The sequence below is a fragment of the Manis javanica genome, chromosome 11 (assembly GCF_040802235.1).
Source record: "Manis javanica isolate MJ-LG chromosome 11, MJ_LKY, whole genome shotgun sequence".
NCBI classification, from domain to species: domain Eukaryota; kingdom Metazoa; phylum Chordata; class Mammalia; order Pholidota; family Manidae; genus Manis; species Manis javanica.
In genome coordinates, this window is record NC_133166.1 from 108933748 (window position 1) to 108950420 (window position 16673).

A 16673-nucleotide genomic window follows, 5' to 3' on the forward strand; every position below is an offset into this window, starting at 1 on the left:
AGTCAGCAGGATGCACTGCTGGGCTGGGCACAGGGTGTGAGAGAGGACTCAGCAAGGGGCTTTGCTCCTTAAACCTGGCTTCTCACTCCTCTTGGGGCAAACTCTTGACTCCTTTTCCAAGTCTGATCCGCACAGGTCCCAGCTGGCTCCTCCTAACGTACCACTTGCCTCCCTCCACCTCCACCCACAGCTCCAGCAGCCCTGGCCTTTTGCGGTTCCCCTGCCCACAGCCTTCCTTCCTGATGCTGTCTCTGCCTGACCTGCTCTCCCCTCAGCACACCTGTCCCTTGGTGGTAGCTCAAATGTCCCTACCTCTCTACGTCAAAATTTCCCCCAGCATTGCAGCCTAACACCCTCCATTTCCATGGCATTCCTCATGGTGTGTTCATGGTGTTTGGGAGTTTTTGTTTTAAATTTATTTGTCTTTAACAGACGGCCAACAGACACATGAAAAGATGCTCAACATCACTAATCATCAGGGAAATGCAAATCAAAGCCCCAGTGGGAGATCACCTCACACCCATCAGAATGGCTAGTATCAATACGAGGAGGAATAACAGGCAAGGATGTGAAGAAAAAGGACCCCCCCATACACTGCTGGTAGGAGGGCAAATGGGGGCCACCCTGGAAAACAGTATGGGGATTTCTCAGAAAACTAAAATTATGTAATCCAGCAATTCCACTTCCAGCACTCTACCCAAAGAAAAAAATCATTAATTCAAAAAGATATATGCACTCCTATGTTCACTGCAGCATTAGTACTATAGCCAAGGTGTGGAAGCAACTGAGGTGCCCATCGATAGATAAGGAAGATATGGTGCAAAGACACAATGGAATATTATTGTCATAAAAAAGAACTCGTGCCATTTGCAATAACATGGATGGACCCAGAGGGCATTATGCTAAGTGAAGTCAGTCAGTCAGAGAAAGAGGAATGCCATATGGTTGCACTTACATGTGGAATCTGAAAAACAAAAGAATGAACAAAAACAGAAATAGACTCAAACAGAGGACAGAGGGTCGGTTACCATGAGAGCAGGGACCTTGTGAGATAGGTGAAGGGGATAAAGAGGTACAAACTTCAAATTAGTCATTTATTTATATTTGAAGTATTGTTGATATACGATCTTATATTGGTTTCAAATGTACAACACAGTGGCTCAACAGTGACCCATATTATTAAATCCTCACTCTCTCTAGTGGGGTTACTATCTATCTATGTAGAAAGATTTTACAGAATCAGTGACGAACTTTAAATTATTAAATAATTTATAAGTATAGCAGACAATATAGCTCATAATACTGTAATATTTTTGTATGGTGACAGATGGTAACTACTTATGTTGGTGACATTTTGTAATGTATATCTATATTGAATAGCTAAGTTCTTCTGACACCAATATAATATTATATATAAACTATATTTTGATTAAAAAAATAAACTTATATGTCTCTTGTTTTCGTCTCCCTCCCTAGAATATAAACCCCACGAGGACAGAGACATTCTGCGTGACCACTAGTTTTGTAAAGTTGTCACAAATATATTCAGAATGTGTGCATCCCCGAGCCCTCAGCTGTTCATGTGAGATACAGCAGGTTTGCTCCTACCTGCAAAGACAGGCATTCTTGTGTTTACTTTTTAAGACGGGAAGTTCCGGAAAGAGGTTATATTTAGACCAGACCAAGGGCACACCTGATTCTGGGGAGCAGCAGAGCCAGAGTCTGAACTCTGGCCCAAGGTTGCAGAGCTGAGCTGGGCCCCCTCCCAGCCCCTGCCGCGCCCTGAAGGCTCAGGGCTGAGCCTGGTGCCCAGGGGGGCACCCAGTGGGGGATGGGGGAGCGCGGTGCCGGCTCGCTGAATGGGTCAAGGGGGAGGTCTGCCATCCTGCAGGGGTTTCTCTCTCTCTGCCCGCCCAGCGGCGCATTCCGAAGAGAAGCGTTTGTCTTCAGTTCGGTCTGGTCTTCCTGTACCCTAACTAGTGCAGAGGGCACGTATTTGGTTTACCCCTGAACCTCAAGCCCACCCCCACTCTCAGCCCCTGCAGCTCCTTCCTCTCCCGTCACCAGCTCGCGGCCCCGCGCCCTCCCGGCGTGAGAACAGGTGTGGCGGGCCGCCCCGCCGGGACCCTGCCGAGTGGCTGCATCGCAGGAAAGCGCACACACCTGGCTCGGGGCCCTGGCTCCCGGCCCCGACACCGTCTCACGGCGTTTGCCCTCGGGCGGCCCCCTTCCACGGCCCGCACCCCGTGCCTCAGTTTCCCCGCCGGTAAGGCTGGGTCCCCGCCGCTCTACAGGTGACACACCTGCTTCCGGGACTATCTGGTCGGGCCCGGCTCCGCAAGGTGGAAGCCCGGCGCGCACCCCGCGGCCCCCAGCAGCCCCAGGGAGGCGGCGGGCCCCTCGCGCGGCGGCAGCTAGGCCGAGGGCCGGCTCCGGGGGGCGCCCGCGGGAGGGCGCGGCCGGCGCGGGGGGCGGAGACGCGGCGCGGCTTCCGCTCGGCGCCCTCCTCCCTCCTCCCCCGCCGTCCTGGTCCGCGGCGCCCGAGGGGGAGGCGGCAGGCGCCGGGAGCCGCGCGAGGAGCCGCCGCCGCCGTGCCGCGCCATGGAGCCCGAGTGAGCGCGGCGGGCCCGGCCGGCCCCGGACAACATGGAGGCGGCGCCCCGGCCGCCGCCGCCGCCGCCGCTGCTGCTGCTGGCGCTGTGCTGCAGCCTGGCCCCCGCCGCGGGTAGGCGGGCGCGGGCGCGGGGACAATGGCTTGGGCGCCGGCGGCCAAGTGCGCCGCGCGTGGAGGCGACCTTGCAAGTTGGGTGCCAGTTGGGGCGCGCGCCGCGGGGCCCTGCCGCCCCCCGCCGCCCGGGGGCCGCGCGCCGGCCCTTTGTCTCGCCTGCCCGGGCCCCGTCCCGCGCCCGCTGGCCCCGCCAGGTGCGGCGCGGGCGGGCCCTCACCTGCCCGGCCCCCGGGCGCTCGGCGGTGCGCCCGCGTGAGTCGGGACTGTCGACTCGGAGACAGGCCCCGCCGCCTGCGTCGGGAGCCCTGGCGAGGCTGTTTCTGATGGCCGCGCGGCCGGCCTGCGCGCTCCCAGAACTGATTTAAGTTGCAGAGAAAGTTCTGAGCCCGGGCGCCGGGCGGCCTGGCCTGTGCGAAGCTCCTCTCGGCCAAGTTGCGGGCGGTTTCCAAACGACTGACACCTGCCAGGTGCCCGTGCGACCCGGACGACCTGTCTGGCCGCTGGGACTCCCGGCTGGTGCCCACCTCGGGGCGGGCCGCGTGGGGCCGCCGCGCGGGTTGACGTGGGCGCGGCGGGCGGGGAGGGGTGCTGGTGCCTCAGTCGCGCACACCCTTTGGGAAATCGAGGACCGGGGACCCTGCTCTCCGACTTCTGGTGTGTCCCAAGGGGTGGGGTTGAGGTCAGGAGGACTCAGGAAACGTAAGCGCCTTGTGAAACGCTACACATGTTCTTTTAATTTGGAGATTGCCGTGTGGTTTTTGAAGCAAGCCTCTCGCTACCTAAATCATTCTCTTAGGACGTGCGTGTTTTGTTTTTCTGGACTGTGGCCGGCGGAGTGGACCCGGCCAGCGAGTCCTGTACTCTCCCGGCTGCTGTTCTGGCGGCGGCAGTTTTTTTTTTTTGGTTGGTGGGGGTCGATTCGGATTCCGTTGTCTGGGGCCCTTTAAGGCAAACAGCTGTCTCCCTGAGTATTTCCAAGTGTGGACATTGCAGGGAGGTGTCTTGGCCTGGCTCTGCGGTCACATTCCCAGTGCTGCGGCCCCTCCATTGAGGTTTGGGGGGGCGGAGGGGGAGTGGTTTCCTCACCACCTCCTGCCTTCCAGCCCAAGCCTAGGGATTGTTGGCGGTTTCACCCCAAATTTGTCTCTCTCAGGAGCGTGTTTACATTTCTCGGCCATGTCTGATACTAGCAAAACAAGGTGACGACAAAACAATGACAGTATCTGAGTAGTTCAGGCCAGCCCTGCTCCTTCGCTTTCCGGAAATGCCTGCATCACGGAGGCAAAAGTTTTGTTTGTTTTTTTTTTGGAAGATGTTTGTTTTATAGGTGGGGTTTCTCAGCCGGCTGTGTTGCTTTTCACTTTGTTGCAGTTTTGAATTTCCTGTGCTTTTTGGGGTGACCTTGCTGGAGCTGAATGCCTGGCGTTCTGTGGTTCAAGCCCCTAAGTAGAAGGCATCCCATCTGTGGATCTGTGTGAGGCCAAAGCAGAGTCGATCATCTTAATGTTAGGAAGCATGTCCACACGAGGTTTTTAGAGCGCTGGCTCACGTGGTAGCCAGTCTTAAAATGGAAGGAAGAGGAGGAAACTTTCTGCAGAAATGATTTGACTGTTGTTTATATGTTGTGTCCCTGATTTCCATGTTAGATTTAAGCCTCAGTCACTGCTAGTGGAGCCACTAAGTTGGGAGCTAATTATTTTTCCTGATTGCTTCCTGTTGCAATTTGAAGCCGTGAGCCCATGAAATGCCTTTGTTCTCCTGGGCCCCGTGCTGGGAATGGCCCTCCCCAGCTCCCTGGCCCAGGCCTCCCCCCTCTGGCACACCACACTTGCTCCAGGACCACCTGTCCCGACCCCTGCCTCCGGTCCTCCACAGGGTGGTTACTACAGATGTCCACTGCCTGTCCCCAACCCTCACCCCTCGAGGGCCCAGCAGGTGGTGTTGAATTAACTAAATGCTGTGTGGAGTCCCCTGCAAGAATCTCCCACTGAAGGATCCTCTGCTTTTCAAAGCAGGGCCCACGTGGCTTTAACCCTCCTGTTCAGATCCAAGAATTTACCCAATCAGTACGATCCAGCATTTGCTATAGAGATCTGTCGTATTTGGAATCCGTTTAATTTCAGCTGCACTGTGCCACCACTCAGGCATTTAGCAGAATTTGCACACTGTTTGGGGGACAGGGGGACAGTGCGGGATGGTGCAGGCAGGTGAGGACTCCATGTGGCTCCCTGCCCTGCAGCTTGGCCTTGCCGGGGCTGAGAGCAGGGGTTTCGGGTGCAGGCCACCCTGGGTTCACAAGGCTCAGTAGCTGACTTTGGACAGCTTACTTAGCTGCTCTGTGTCCAGTGTCTTCACCTGGTGCCCCCTACCCCAGCGAGTGGGAACATTAAATGCAGTGTGTGAAACCCTGAGCACCATCCCTGGCCTGGGGCGAGACTTCTGGTGGCTGAGCTGCAGTGGCTATTGTGAAACAGGGTCCTTGATCTTTGTGACTTGGGAGGTCTAGAAGCTGTTATTGCACAGTCTTGGACCTTGGATATCTAGTTGGCTGTGTGACTCATTGCTGCCCCACTGGATGGGGTTCCTTGGAGTGATAATGGCTTGGACAGAGCCTCAGTGCCAAGGGCCTAATCTCAGCCTTGCCTTTTGCTGGGCAGGGAGCTTGGGCAGCTAGCTCACTCCACTTCTGTGTGCCTCAGTTTACTCTTCTGTAAAATGGGGATCATACGGTGAGTTAACACATGCCTGGCACCATACCAGCTCATGTTATTGTTGCTGTTACTCCTCGGTGCCTGGCACTGTGTGGAGTGCTGGGGATATGGAACAGCAGGCAAGGCCGGGCCTTTGCTGTCAGGGATTTCGGTGTAGAGGTGTAGGGGGGGGGGGGGGGGGGGGCAGCAAAAGCCGCCTGTGCGTCTCTGGGAGAGGCAGGCCCAAGGGCCTGTCCTCAGGGTCCTAGAGCCTGTCTCCTAAGACCGGCTGGTCTCCTTTGCAGAAAGGCCCACGCCGCTGAGTCTGGGTGTGATCCAGAAGCAATAGAAGCTTCCGAAAACCTTAGTCAGGAGGACCAGGAGATGCAGGCTGTCGGGTCTGTCCCGGGTGGGAGGTGCTGACGTTACCTTTCCTTTAAGTTGAGGTAAAAAATCACAAAATATAAAATAACCATTTTGAAGTACACAGTTTAGTGGCATTTAGTACATTCACGGTATTGTGCAGCCGCCACTTCTAACAAGTTACAGAGTGTTTCCGTCACCCCAGAATAAGTCACACCCACAGGACCATAGCTTTCCATTCCCCCTGTCGCCAGTGTGCCTCTGTCTCCGTGGGGCATTTCCTACACTTGGAATCATGAGAGGGGCCTTTGTGTCCGGCTGCTTTTGCTTATCTAGCATCTTGTTTTCTAGTCCAGCCACACTGCACCGTGTATCAGGGCTCCAGTCCTTTCTACGGCTGAGTAATATTCCCTCGTGTGGACGGAGTTTATCCACTCACCCATTGAAGGGTGGGTCTTGGTTGGGTACTTCTTTCAGCAGGCACAGGCTGGGGCTGGGATGTCCTAGCGGGTTCAGGACAGTGGACAGGGTTTTGAGCTGGGCCGGGTCATGGGCAGATTCTTAGATCTTAGATCCATGTCTCGGTTCAGAGACAGGAGAGCTGATGGCAGAGGGGGCTAAGGCAGGGGACAGGTTAAGAGCCAGCAGGGAGGGGGGCACAGGGAGGTGGACTCAGGGCCATGTTCAATATGACAGAGCCCTGAGAGAATCCAGGCATTTGTGGTTAAGGCATTGTGGCCTCTTGGATAGTCAGCTAACACACTCAAAATGGGGAGGCCCTGAAAGGGACGAAGGGTGGCGTCCAGCCCTTCCCTTCATGAGCTGGCAACACATTTGCTCAGAAAGCAGGGGTGTGTGTGCCCCAAGACAGGCCCCCTGTGTGGCCAACCTGGGGACAGTGTGGGTCCCAGTGCTGACGTGCAGGGGCAGCCGTGGGGAGGACACAGAGCCAGCCCCAGGGTCCTGCGGGCTCTAGGCTGCTGTCTGCTTTCCTTTCAGCTCTGGGGGGGCTGTTTGCTAGCTCTCAGCCTTGGTTTCCTCACCTGCAAAATCGGGCTGATGGTGTCTGCCTTGCAGGGTACTGGTTGGGGCCAGTGAGCCAGTGTCAAGGAGGAGGGACCTACAGGCCCTTCCTTCAAGTCAGGCCTTCTTGGGATGGCCACTGAGAGGTGCTGCCCTAGGTGGCCAGGTTTCCTTTGTGAAGCACTCCAGGCATGATTGAGAGTCAGAGTAGGGAAGGTGTCCACTGTGGACTGGGAGTGGTGAAAGCCCTGGCGGTGGAGTGTGAGGGGGTGCTGGGGGTGTTTGTTTGCCTCCAGGGCTGGCAGGCAGCTCTGAACTGGCTGGAGCTCCAGCCTGGCCACCAGCCCATTCCCAGGGGGTCCAGCACCCCTGAGCCACACGGGGCAGGGTACCGCCTGGAGCCTGTTAACTGTGTGCCCCTTGGGCCAGCCTTTGCCCATCACGTGGTTGGGGATAGTCAACACTCTGTTGTTCTAGTCTACTTTTCTGTGTCTGTGAATCTGAGTGTTCTAGGTTCCTCACGTTTGTGGAATCATGCAGTATTTGTCCTTTTGTGTAGGGTTTCCTTTTTAGTACAGTGTTTTTCTGGCATTCCTCCCAAGTTGCAGCGTGTATCAGAACTCTGTCCCTTTCTATGGCGGAATCATATTGCATCCTATGGATAGAGCACGTTTTGTTTACCCACTTACCTGTCGATGGACACTTGAATTGTTTCCATCTCTGGCTATTGTGAATAATGCTGCTGTTAACATGGGTGTACAAATATCTCTTCTTGACCCTGATTTCAGTTCTTTTGGGTCTATGCCCAGCAGTGGAATTGCTGGATCATATGGTAATTCTATGTTTGAGTTTTTGAGGAACTTCAGCAGCTGCACCATTTTACATTCCCCGCAACACATGAGAGTTTCAGTTTCCCCACATCCTGGTTGGCGCTGTTATTTTCCATTTTTTTTTTGGTTCTGGCCCTCCTAGTGGGTGTGAAGCAGTACCGCATTGTGGTTCTGATTTGCATTTTCCCTGTGGCTAATGACATTGAGCATCTTTACATGTGCTTATTGGCCATTTTCCTCTACAAATATATGCATATATATATATATATTTAAAGGCAAGACATACATGAATACATATGAACAGCTTAAACATTTACCATGGTATCTCATTCTGTGAAAAAATGAATAAAGGTGTTCTTGTTTATTGCCTGTCTTATTTCTCTTGGAGATGACCAAACCTTTAACACATTCTAGCGTGGTACCTTTGAACAGCACTCCTATTTTTTTTTTTTTCACTTTAAATTTTTTATTATGAGAATTTTCAGACATGTACAAAATAAGCAGAACACTATAATAAATCACCAGGTATCCATCACCCAGCCTTAACAATCATCTGTATTCTTCTGTCCATTCTCTACGTCCATCCTTACCTCCATCCATTTCCCATGCCTATGTTGTTTCTATTATTTTTACTGTTCTTTTTACAGGTAAAATATACATGTAACAAAATGCATAAATCCCAACTCAGTTTTGAAAAATGGACGTACTTATATAACCCACACCCTTATCATTATTTATAAACCATTTCCATCTTCCAAATGTTCCTTTGGTTCTTTCTCAACCACCTACATCCAGCCCCTCAGAGGAAAACCATTGTTCTGACTTATTTTTCGAACTAGATTAGTTTTGTTTGTCCTAGATGTTCACGTAAATGAGTCATATAATATTTACTCTTTTATATACTGTTTCTTTCACTCAGCATCTTACCTGTGAGATTCATTCAAGTCGTTGCTTCTCTCAGTACTTACCCATTCACATGGTGATGGGTTTCAAGATTTGTGAATGACTGCTGTAAACATTACTATGCTAGGTTTTTTTCAATACTCATGTGTTTTCATTTCTCCTGGATAAATACTTAGAATGGCTGTATGTGGAATGACTGGGTAAAAGTTCAAGTATATATACAACTTTAGGAGAAACTACCAAACATTTCAAAGTGGTTATATCAGATTATATTCCCACCAGCAGTATATGAACATTCTAGTTGCTCCACATGCAGCACCACTAACATTCAGTGGTATTGGTATTTTCAGTTTAAGCTTTTTTTTCCCCCAGGTTTTAAGATTATTTTATGTCCATAAGGGCCGCCATTTCAATTAAACCACAAGAGCCTGCTAGTTACCCTCCAACGGAAATTCTTTTTTTTGGTATTATTAATGTACAATTACAGGAGCAACATTATGGTTACTAGAGTGCCCCTATTATCAAGTCCCCACCACACACCCCATTACAGTCACTGTCCATCAGCATAGTAAGATGCTATAGAATTACTACTTGTCTTCTCTGTGTTATACTGTCTTCCCGGTGGATACCCCTGCTACATTATGCGTGCGAATGGTAATGCCCCTTTTTCCCCCTTATCCCACCCTTCCCACCCATCCTCCCCAGTTCCTTTCCGTTTGGTAACTATTGGTCCATTCTTGGGTTCTGTGAGTCTGCTGCTATTTTGTTCCTTCAGTTTTCCCTTTGTTCTTATACTCTACAGAGGAGTGAAATCATTCGATACTTGTCTTTTTCCACCTGGCTTATTTCACTGAGCGTAACATCCTCTAGCTCCATCCATGTTGTTGCAATGGTAGGATTTGTTTTCTTCTTATGGCTGAATGATATTCCATGTGTATATGTACCACATCTTCTTTATCCATTCATCTACTGATGGACACTTAGGTTGCGTCCATTTCTTGGCTATTATAAATAGTGCTGCGATAAACATAGGGGTGCATATATCTTTTTCAAACTGGGATGCTGCATTCTTAGGGTAAATTCCTAGAAGTAGAATTCCTGGGTCAAATGGTATTTCTCTTTTGAGTTTTTTGAGGAACCTCCATACTGTTTTCCACAATGGTTGAACTAATCTACATTCCCACCAGCAGTGCAGGAGGGTTCCCCTTTCTCCACATCCCCGCCAGCATTTGTTGTTGTTTGTCTTTTGGATGTTGGCCATCCTAACTGGTGTGAGGTGATATCTCATTGTGGTTTTAATTTGCATTTCTCTGATGACTCGCGCGATGTGGAGCATCTTTTCATGTGTCTGTTGGCCATCTGAATTTCTTCTTTGGAGAACTGTCTGTTCAGCTCCTCTGCCCATTTTTTAATTGGCTTATTTGCTTTTTGTTTGTTGAGGTGTGTGAGCTCTTTATATATTTTGGATGTCAACCCCTTATTGGATATGTCATTTATGAACATATTCTCCCATACTTTAGGATGTCTTTTTGTTCTACTGATGGTGTCCTTTGCTGTACAGAAGCTTTTTAGTTTGATATAGTCCCACGTGTTCATTTTTGCTTTTGTTTCCCTTGCCCAGGGAGATATGCCCATGAAAAAGTCGCTCATGTTTATGTCCAAGAGATTTTTGCCTATGTTTTTTTCTAAGAGTTTTATGGTTTCATGACTTACATTCAGGTCTTTCATCCATTTCGAGTTTACTTTTGTGTGTGGGGTTAGACAGTGATTCAGTTTCATTCTCTTACATGTAGCTGTCCAGGTTTGCCAACACCAGCTGTTGAAGAGGCTATTTTCCCCATTGTAAATCCATGGCTCCTTTATCGTATTGACCATATATGCTTGGGTTTATATCTGGCCTCTCTAGTCTGTTCCATTGGTCTGTGGGTCTGTTCTTGTGCCAGTACCAAATTGTCTTGATTACTGTGGCTTTGTAGTAGAACTTGAAGTCAGGGGGCATAATTCCCCCCACTTTATTCTTCCTTCGCAGGATTGCTTTGGCTATTCGGGGTCTTTTGTGGTTCCATATGAATTTTAGAACTATTTGCTCTAGTTTGTTGAAGAATGCTGTTGGTATTTTGATAGGGGTTGCATTGAATCTGTAGATTGCTTTAGGCAGGATGGCCATTTTGGCAATATTAATTCTTCCTATCCGTGAGCACGGGATGTTTCCATGCACTCATATTTTTTACATAAATACAGTCCCTCTCTCCCTATCATTCTATAGCCTGTCTTTTTCTCTTGCTAATGTATTATGTATCTTTACTTTTAGATCTTCATTCTTTTTAAAAGCCAAGTAGTATTTCATAGTACGGATATCCCATACTTCATGGCTTTTATCCAGTTGAGGAACATTTAAGTTTTGCCAGGTTTTATTGCTGTTATAAGGCATGCTGTAGTGAGTACCATTGCTCATGTATATGCATGTGTGTACAAGCAGTTCTGTGGGATATATTCCTTGTAAAAGAGTATATACATTTGTAATTTTTTAAAAATGCTGACAAATTCCTTCAAGAAGGCTGCACCAATTGATTCCCTACCAGCCGTAAGAGAGAGTATGTACTTTCCCTATCCTCTCCTGTGCTGTCAATTACTAGATTCTATTTTTTAAAATCAATTTTGTTAAAACTTATAACACATTTTGATTTGTACTGTGCTCATTACTGGCTCATTAGCCATCTGTATTTATTTCTCTGCAAATTGCCTACTCTCTTCTGTAGCCCATTGTTCTGTTGAGTTGCTAATAGTTTTCTTATTGATTGTTAGGAGCTCTTTATTTGAGGTAGATATTAATACTTTGTTATATTTATTCCAGATTTTTTTTCTGGTCTGTAGCTAGTCCTAGATCTTTGTTTCTGGTGGTTGATTATCTAAAGACATTAACAGGTTTTGTGCAATGAAAACTCCCAGTCTTTTCCCTTTTGGCTTCAGGGTTCCATGCTTTGTCTATCCCCAGATTGTAAATACATCTTTATTTTCTCCAGGATTGTTACTCTTTTGTGTTTTATATTCAGACATTGTTCTATCTGGGTTTATTTGGGGGGGGTGGATGAGTATATGGTATGGGGTAGGGATCTGAACGGTCCCTGGTGTTGCCCCCAGCCTCCGTAAGTGGATGGAGAGTTGTCCCAACACCTTTACAGAATGGCCCATCCTGTTCCCATTCATCTGAAATGCCACTCTTCCAAGTTCAGTGTCCACAGATGCTTGGCTTCTTATTTTGGAGCCTGCTGTTGACCTGGGGTATACCATTCTGTATAGCGTCCTGTTTTAATCTCTGTAGCGTCATGGTGTATTTTGAGATGGTGCAGTTTTCCCTTCATTGTTCTTTTTGAAAAAAGATGTACTTTTTTCCTGTATGTGTACTCCTCTGTGGTGAACTTCGGAGTCAGCCTATCAGGTTCCATTCTTTGATCTTCTGATCTGGGGATGCTAAATGGTGACATGCAGCAGGTGTTGGCGGGCTGGACTGGGGAAGTGCTCTTGGACAAGTAAGCTGGCCTGTGGCTGTGGAAGTAGTTCACCTGCTGCCATGAGCTTGTCTTCATGTTTTTGGTCCCTGTTAGCAAGAGCAGTGGCGGTGACTCTGCTGGATTGCCTGAGATGCTCCTGCTCCTGTGCTCACCCCAGCGTCTGCCTAGGGAAACAAGCTCTCATAGAACTAATTCTAGCATAAACCCCAGGGAAAATATAATTATCTCATAAATTACTTCTCCCCTCCCCTAGTTCATTCCAGTACAAAATGTGAGCCATTTTTAATTTCTTCCCTGGGCTGCACCCCTCTATTAGCCCGGATGGGGAGGCAGTACCTGCCTAACAAAACTCTCAGGAAATTGCTCAATGGGGCATTAAGCCAGAACACGTTAGCCTGGGTGTCTGGGTGCCTTCCAGGCTGCCTGCGCTGGCAGCTGCCACCTTGGATTCTGCCCTGGAAGGAGCAGGCATTCTCCATGATGGGAGCTGAAGGGATGCCCTCTCTGCAAGGTGGTTTCAGAGTAGCATGTGTTCTCAAACTGCTTTTGCCGGGAAGGCCGTATCTCTGAACTTACCCTGGAGTGAACTTGCTCTCAAAGGGAGACTGAAGTGGAGGGGATTGGGGTGCAGCGGGTGCGGTCTGCCCTCCCTGGATCCTCCTTGCCCGAGCCGGAGGGGTGGAGCCCACTCTGACTCCTGCTCTCTGCCCTCTGGAGGCAGATCCCTTTCTTGTCCCTTCGCGAAGGGAAAACCTTCCATGCTCCTTGCTCCCCTACCCAGGCCCCCTAGGCCTGAAGCCTCAGCTGTAGGCCCATAGTACTTGCTTCTTGCAGGACTAGATTTGGGGTGGAGGACTCCATCAGCTTCTAGGTGGTCTTCTTGCTTTCCAGAACTTTCCCCTTGCCTGTTTGTCTTGCACTCTAGCCAGATTAATTTTTCTAGAACTAGTTCATCATGTCTTTCCCTTTCCCAGAGAATGACACTGGTTTCCCAATGTCTGAAGCTGTAACTTTCTGTGCTGCCCCTGAGCTGGCTTTAACCTTCCTCTCTGCTCCCTGGGGTGAATGCTTCTCCAGCCAGATCTAGCTCCTTGGAGTCTGGAGCCTTCCATGGCTCACCCAGCATGAGAGAGCCTTGGAGACAGAGGCCATCTTCATCCTTGTGCATTCGCCTCCCAGGCCCTCATCTATCCAGGCAGCAAATCTGGCACGTCTGTACTTCCTCTGGCCCCTAAATCTGCTGCGTCTTAAGCTCCCACCCTGCAGCCTGAAATTCAACCCAGCTGTGTTTCCCAGATTGTAGAACATCTGTCCTGTTCCATGACAGAAGGTTTCTGGGGCCACGTGTGGGGCTTCCTCCCCCAGAAACAGCCCATATTTCTGAGGTGTGGACTCTGAGAAGGCCTGCTACAAATAAAGCTGTTTCACTTGGAGAAACTTGGCTCATCCTGCCCACCCTTGACCGGGAAGTCTGGAATCCGTGCAACACTTGCCTACCTTCCGCAGCCCAGACTCTGGGATGTTACCGTGGGGCTTGTCACCTGTATCCTTCACCCATCATTTTTATCATTTTTCCAAAAACTTCGTATGAACTTTTTCAATCATGCAAAAAGTGGAAATACTGGCACGATGAATTTTTATGCAAAAAAAAAGAAAAGGTTTTGTTGCTTTTGAGTTATAAATGCAGCGTAGGTAGCTGAGGGGGAGGTTTTTTTTTTAATGAGCTTTCAGGCATTTAAGCATTGGGAGAGCATTGCCCCTTCCAGATTTCCCCTTGTGTGTCTGGTGCGGGCTGGCCCTGCCTTGTGTGATCTGGCTGCAGCCCCCAGGGGCCTGTGCTGTGTTGGGGGTGGGGGGTGAGGGCCAGTGTCTAGTGCCCTCCTGCTGTGGTCTCCCTGTCACTGCCCTTTCCTGTAAGCTGCTCCTCATGCCTGCGGTGGCTGCGGCAGCCCGTAGTCCGTGCCTGGCTGTCGGCTGCAGCTCTCAGGTGGGCCAGGACCCATGAGCTGTGAATGCTGCTTTCCTAGTGTTGCCTGCATTTGCAGGGTTCTTCTCTCCCACGGGTCACGTGGAGTGCCCACTCACGAGAGCCTAGATGTCAGATCTCTAGCCCTGGTGCTGGAGAATCATGTGTGCACCCCCTACCCAGAGAGGAGCTGTCCCCCTTGCCTTGGTGCATGCTGTGGCTGCAGCACAGCCCCTCCCTGCAGAGCTCGGGGTGCTTGGCCTAGTGTCTGGGGACAGAGCTGCCACCTGCTGGCTGGGTACAGAGGGCTGTGTCCCCAGGAGGCTTAGAGATGCGGTGGGCCGGTCTGCTGCTTCAAGAGGTCTCTGCCTGAGTGGCCCCCCCAGTGATGTGCAGCAGAGCTGGCAGAATGGCCAACCGAGGATTTACCCGTATTTGCAGTTAGTCCCCTATCTTCTCTCAGAAGGCACTTGAGCAGCCACCACCAGTCTGAGATGTGCGGAGGATTGCTTAAAACCAAAAGAGCAGAACAAAGGGAAGTTTCCATTGTTTGGCTAGAGTTTCTAGTTTAAACTTTTTTTTCTCTGCTTTGAAACACTTTATTCTTTCAAGGAAATTGCATTTGTTAAGTAATCGCCTTTTCTGATTATTGATCCCAGATACGCATGACCACCCAGCGTAGCTGGCGGGAGTTCTGCAAATCAGCAGATGTGGAGGCTTGCAGGGCTTGCATTAGACCCTCATGAAGTTGTTTCCATTTGGCTTTTCAGCGTTGAAAGTGCCTGTTGGAGCCAGGACCCCTCTGTGGCCCCTGGGCTGTGGACCAGGGCTGGGAATAACTGATATGGAGGGTGAAGTGGGATCCTAGGCCCAGGGTAGGCGCTGGCTTCCTGCAACTCCCTTGCTGTGCTCCATCGGTGAGGATCCGGGAAGACCCACTTAGAGCTCTTGCCCTGGGGAGCATTTCTGCCACTGGGCTCTTGAGCCCCTGCCTGGCTCAGTTCCTGAGACCTCACCGTGCACACGGCCTTCTGCGCACCTGCCAAGATGGGATGGCTGAAGGCGGGACCCCACCACGCAGGCATCCTGTTAGGGAGCTGACTCCCTGAGACCCGGGAGGGGGAGCTTTCCAGCGTCTCTGGGACATAGTCACTCCTCTGACCTTCCCGCGGGAAGAGTCAAGGCCTCTTCCTGATGGCTGGGGTCCAGGGAAACGAGAGGCGTGGAGTTCTTCTGAGCCTCTCTTGCTTGTGTCAGAGCAGGATGTAGAAGTAGTTGGGAATGCTGAGTCAGGAATGCCTCCCGATCCGTGATCAGCAAGGTCCTCAGGTGTCAAGTGTCCCCATCCCGCTCCTTGACTGTGTGAAGAGCGTAGGTGGACGCCGTTCTGTTCTGCCTACCTGTGGCACCTAGGACCTGCGTGGTCAGCAGTGGTCACTCCACAAGGTCAGACCCTGTGGTGCATATGGCCGGGTGTATGTTTCCACCCAACAGCCACCCCTGCTGCTGGCCTCCAAGCAGAGCCGCTGTCCTGGGCATCCCTGGAGTGAGAACACTACCCCACCCTGCTGCTTCCTTCCCTGCTGGCCCCAGGTTTGCTGTGAACAGCTGAGGGGCTACCAGAGGAATCCCAGCAGCAGCAAGCCTGGGGGCCCTGGGGCCCACTGCCCAGCCTCCGGGCTTGGAGTCCTGGGGCACATGGAGGCCTCTTCCACCTGCTCCACCTGGCTCACATTCCTGGCTGTACTGTCAGCTCTGTGGCCCTGGCAGGTGAAGCAGCTCCTCTGGGCCTCAGTTTCCTCACCTGTCAGGGTGATCATCCTGCCTCCCCCATGGACATGCCCAAGGCTGCAAAGTGCTTAGCGCCGGGCTGGCTCCTGACAGGTGCTCAGTATCAGCTATTAGGATTATTCTGACAATCCTAACTCCTGTTCTCTGGGGAGAGAGCCCTCGGGGGATTCTGGAGTCAGGCTCAACTCCAGCTGAAAGGTGGCTTGGCCAAAACCATCTCAGCCCAGATCACTGGGTCCACACTTCGGCTGGAGGGTGGGGGTCTGAGCTGTGTTCACGGCTGTAGTGGGCCTGCTCACGTGGGCCCCAGACTTGCATCCTTGCTTCGGTGAAACCAGCACTCATTCTGTGGCTGGAAGCCTGGTGTGGGTGTCCGCAGAGGCCCTGGGCCGGCAGGCATCCGAGGGTGGTGCCCCTCCCCTGGCTCTGCCCTGGCAGTGCGGCTGGCAGCTTTTGCTTCCCTCCTTGAAGATCCGGAGGCCACCCATCTGCCTGTAGGTGGTACCAGCACAGCCCCGCCCTCCCTCCTCAGAGTGAGCTGCCAGGGACCCTGCTTCCTTTTTCCCTGCTCCTTCCCTCTGACAGCTGCCCACCTGACCCGCCAGCCCAGCAGACTCACAGGGCCACGGTGGACCAGCCCTCCGTCTCCCCGCATGCCTTGGCTTGCCTGCCCACCTGCCCAGCCACTGCTGGGACCCTCCCTACCCTGTCAGCTTCCCCACTGACGTCAGGAGAGGGAGCCTGGGCCCCGGGGCTTCACCCTCAGACTGAGGTCCCTGCTCCACCTGGCTTTCCTGCCCGGAGACATGAATGGTCAGTGCCATTACCCAGTCCTGACCAGGCCTGCACCCAGTGGGTGCTCCACAG

At 51.5% G+C, this 16673-nt stretch overlaps 1 protein-coding gene across 1 annotated transcript in view; it reads left to right on the top strand.

The window, feature by feature from the left end:
* The first annotated feature begins 2524 nt into the window (after window positions 1–2524).
* The window catches only part of LRP5 (LDL receptor related protein 5), a 103334-nt gene continuing 89185 nt past the window's right edge, over window positions 2525–16673 (top strand). The window contains exon 1 of the mRNA XM_073217229.1: window positions 2525–2725. Coding sequence (XP_073073330.1) covers window positions 2647–2725 — 79 coding nt within the window. The 5' untranslated portion in view covers window positions 2525–2646. The remainder of the gene's footprint in view (window positions 2726–16673) is intronic.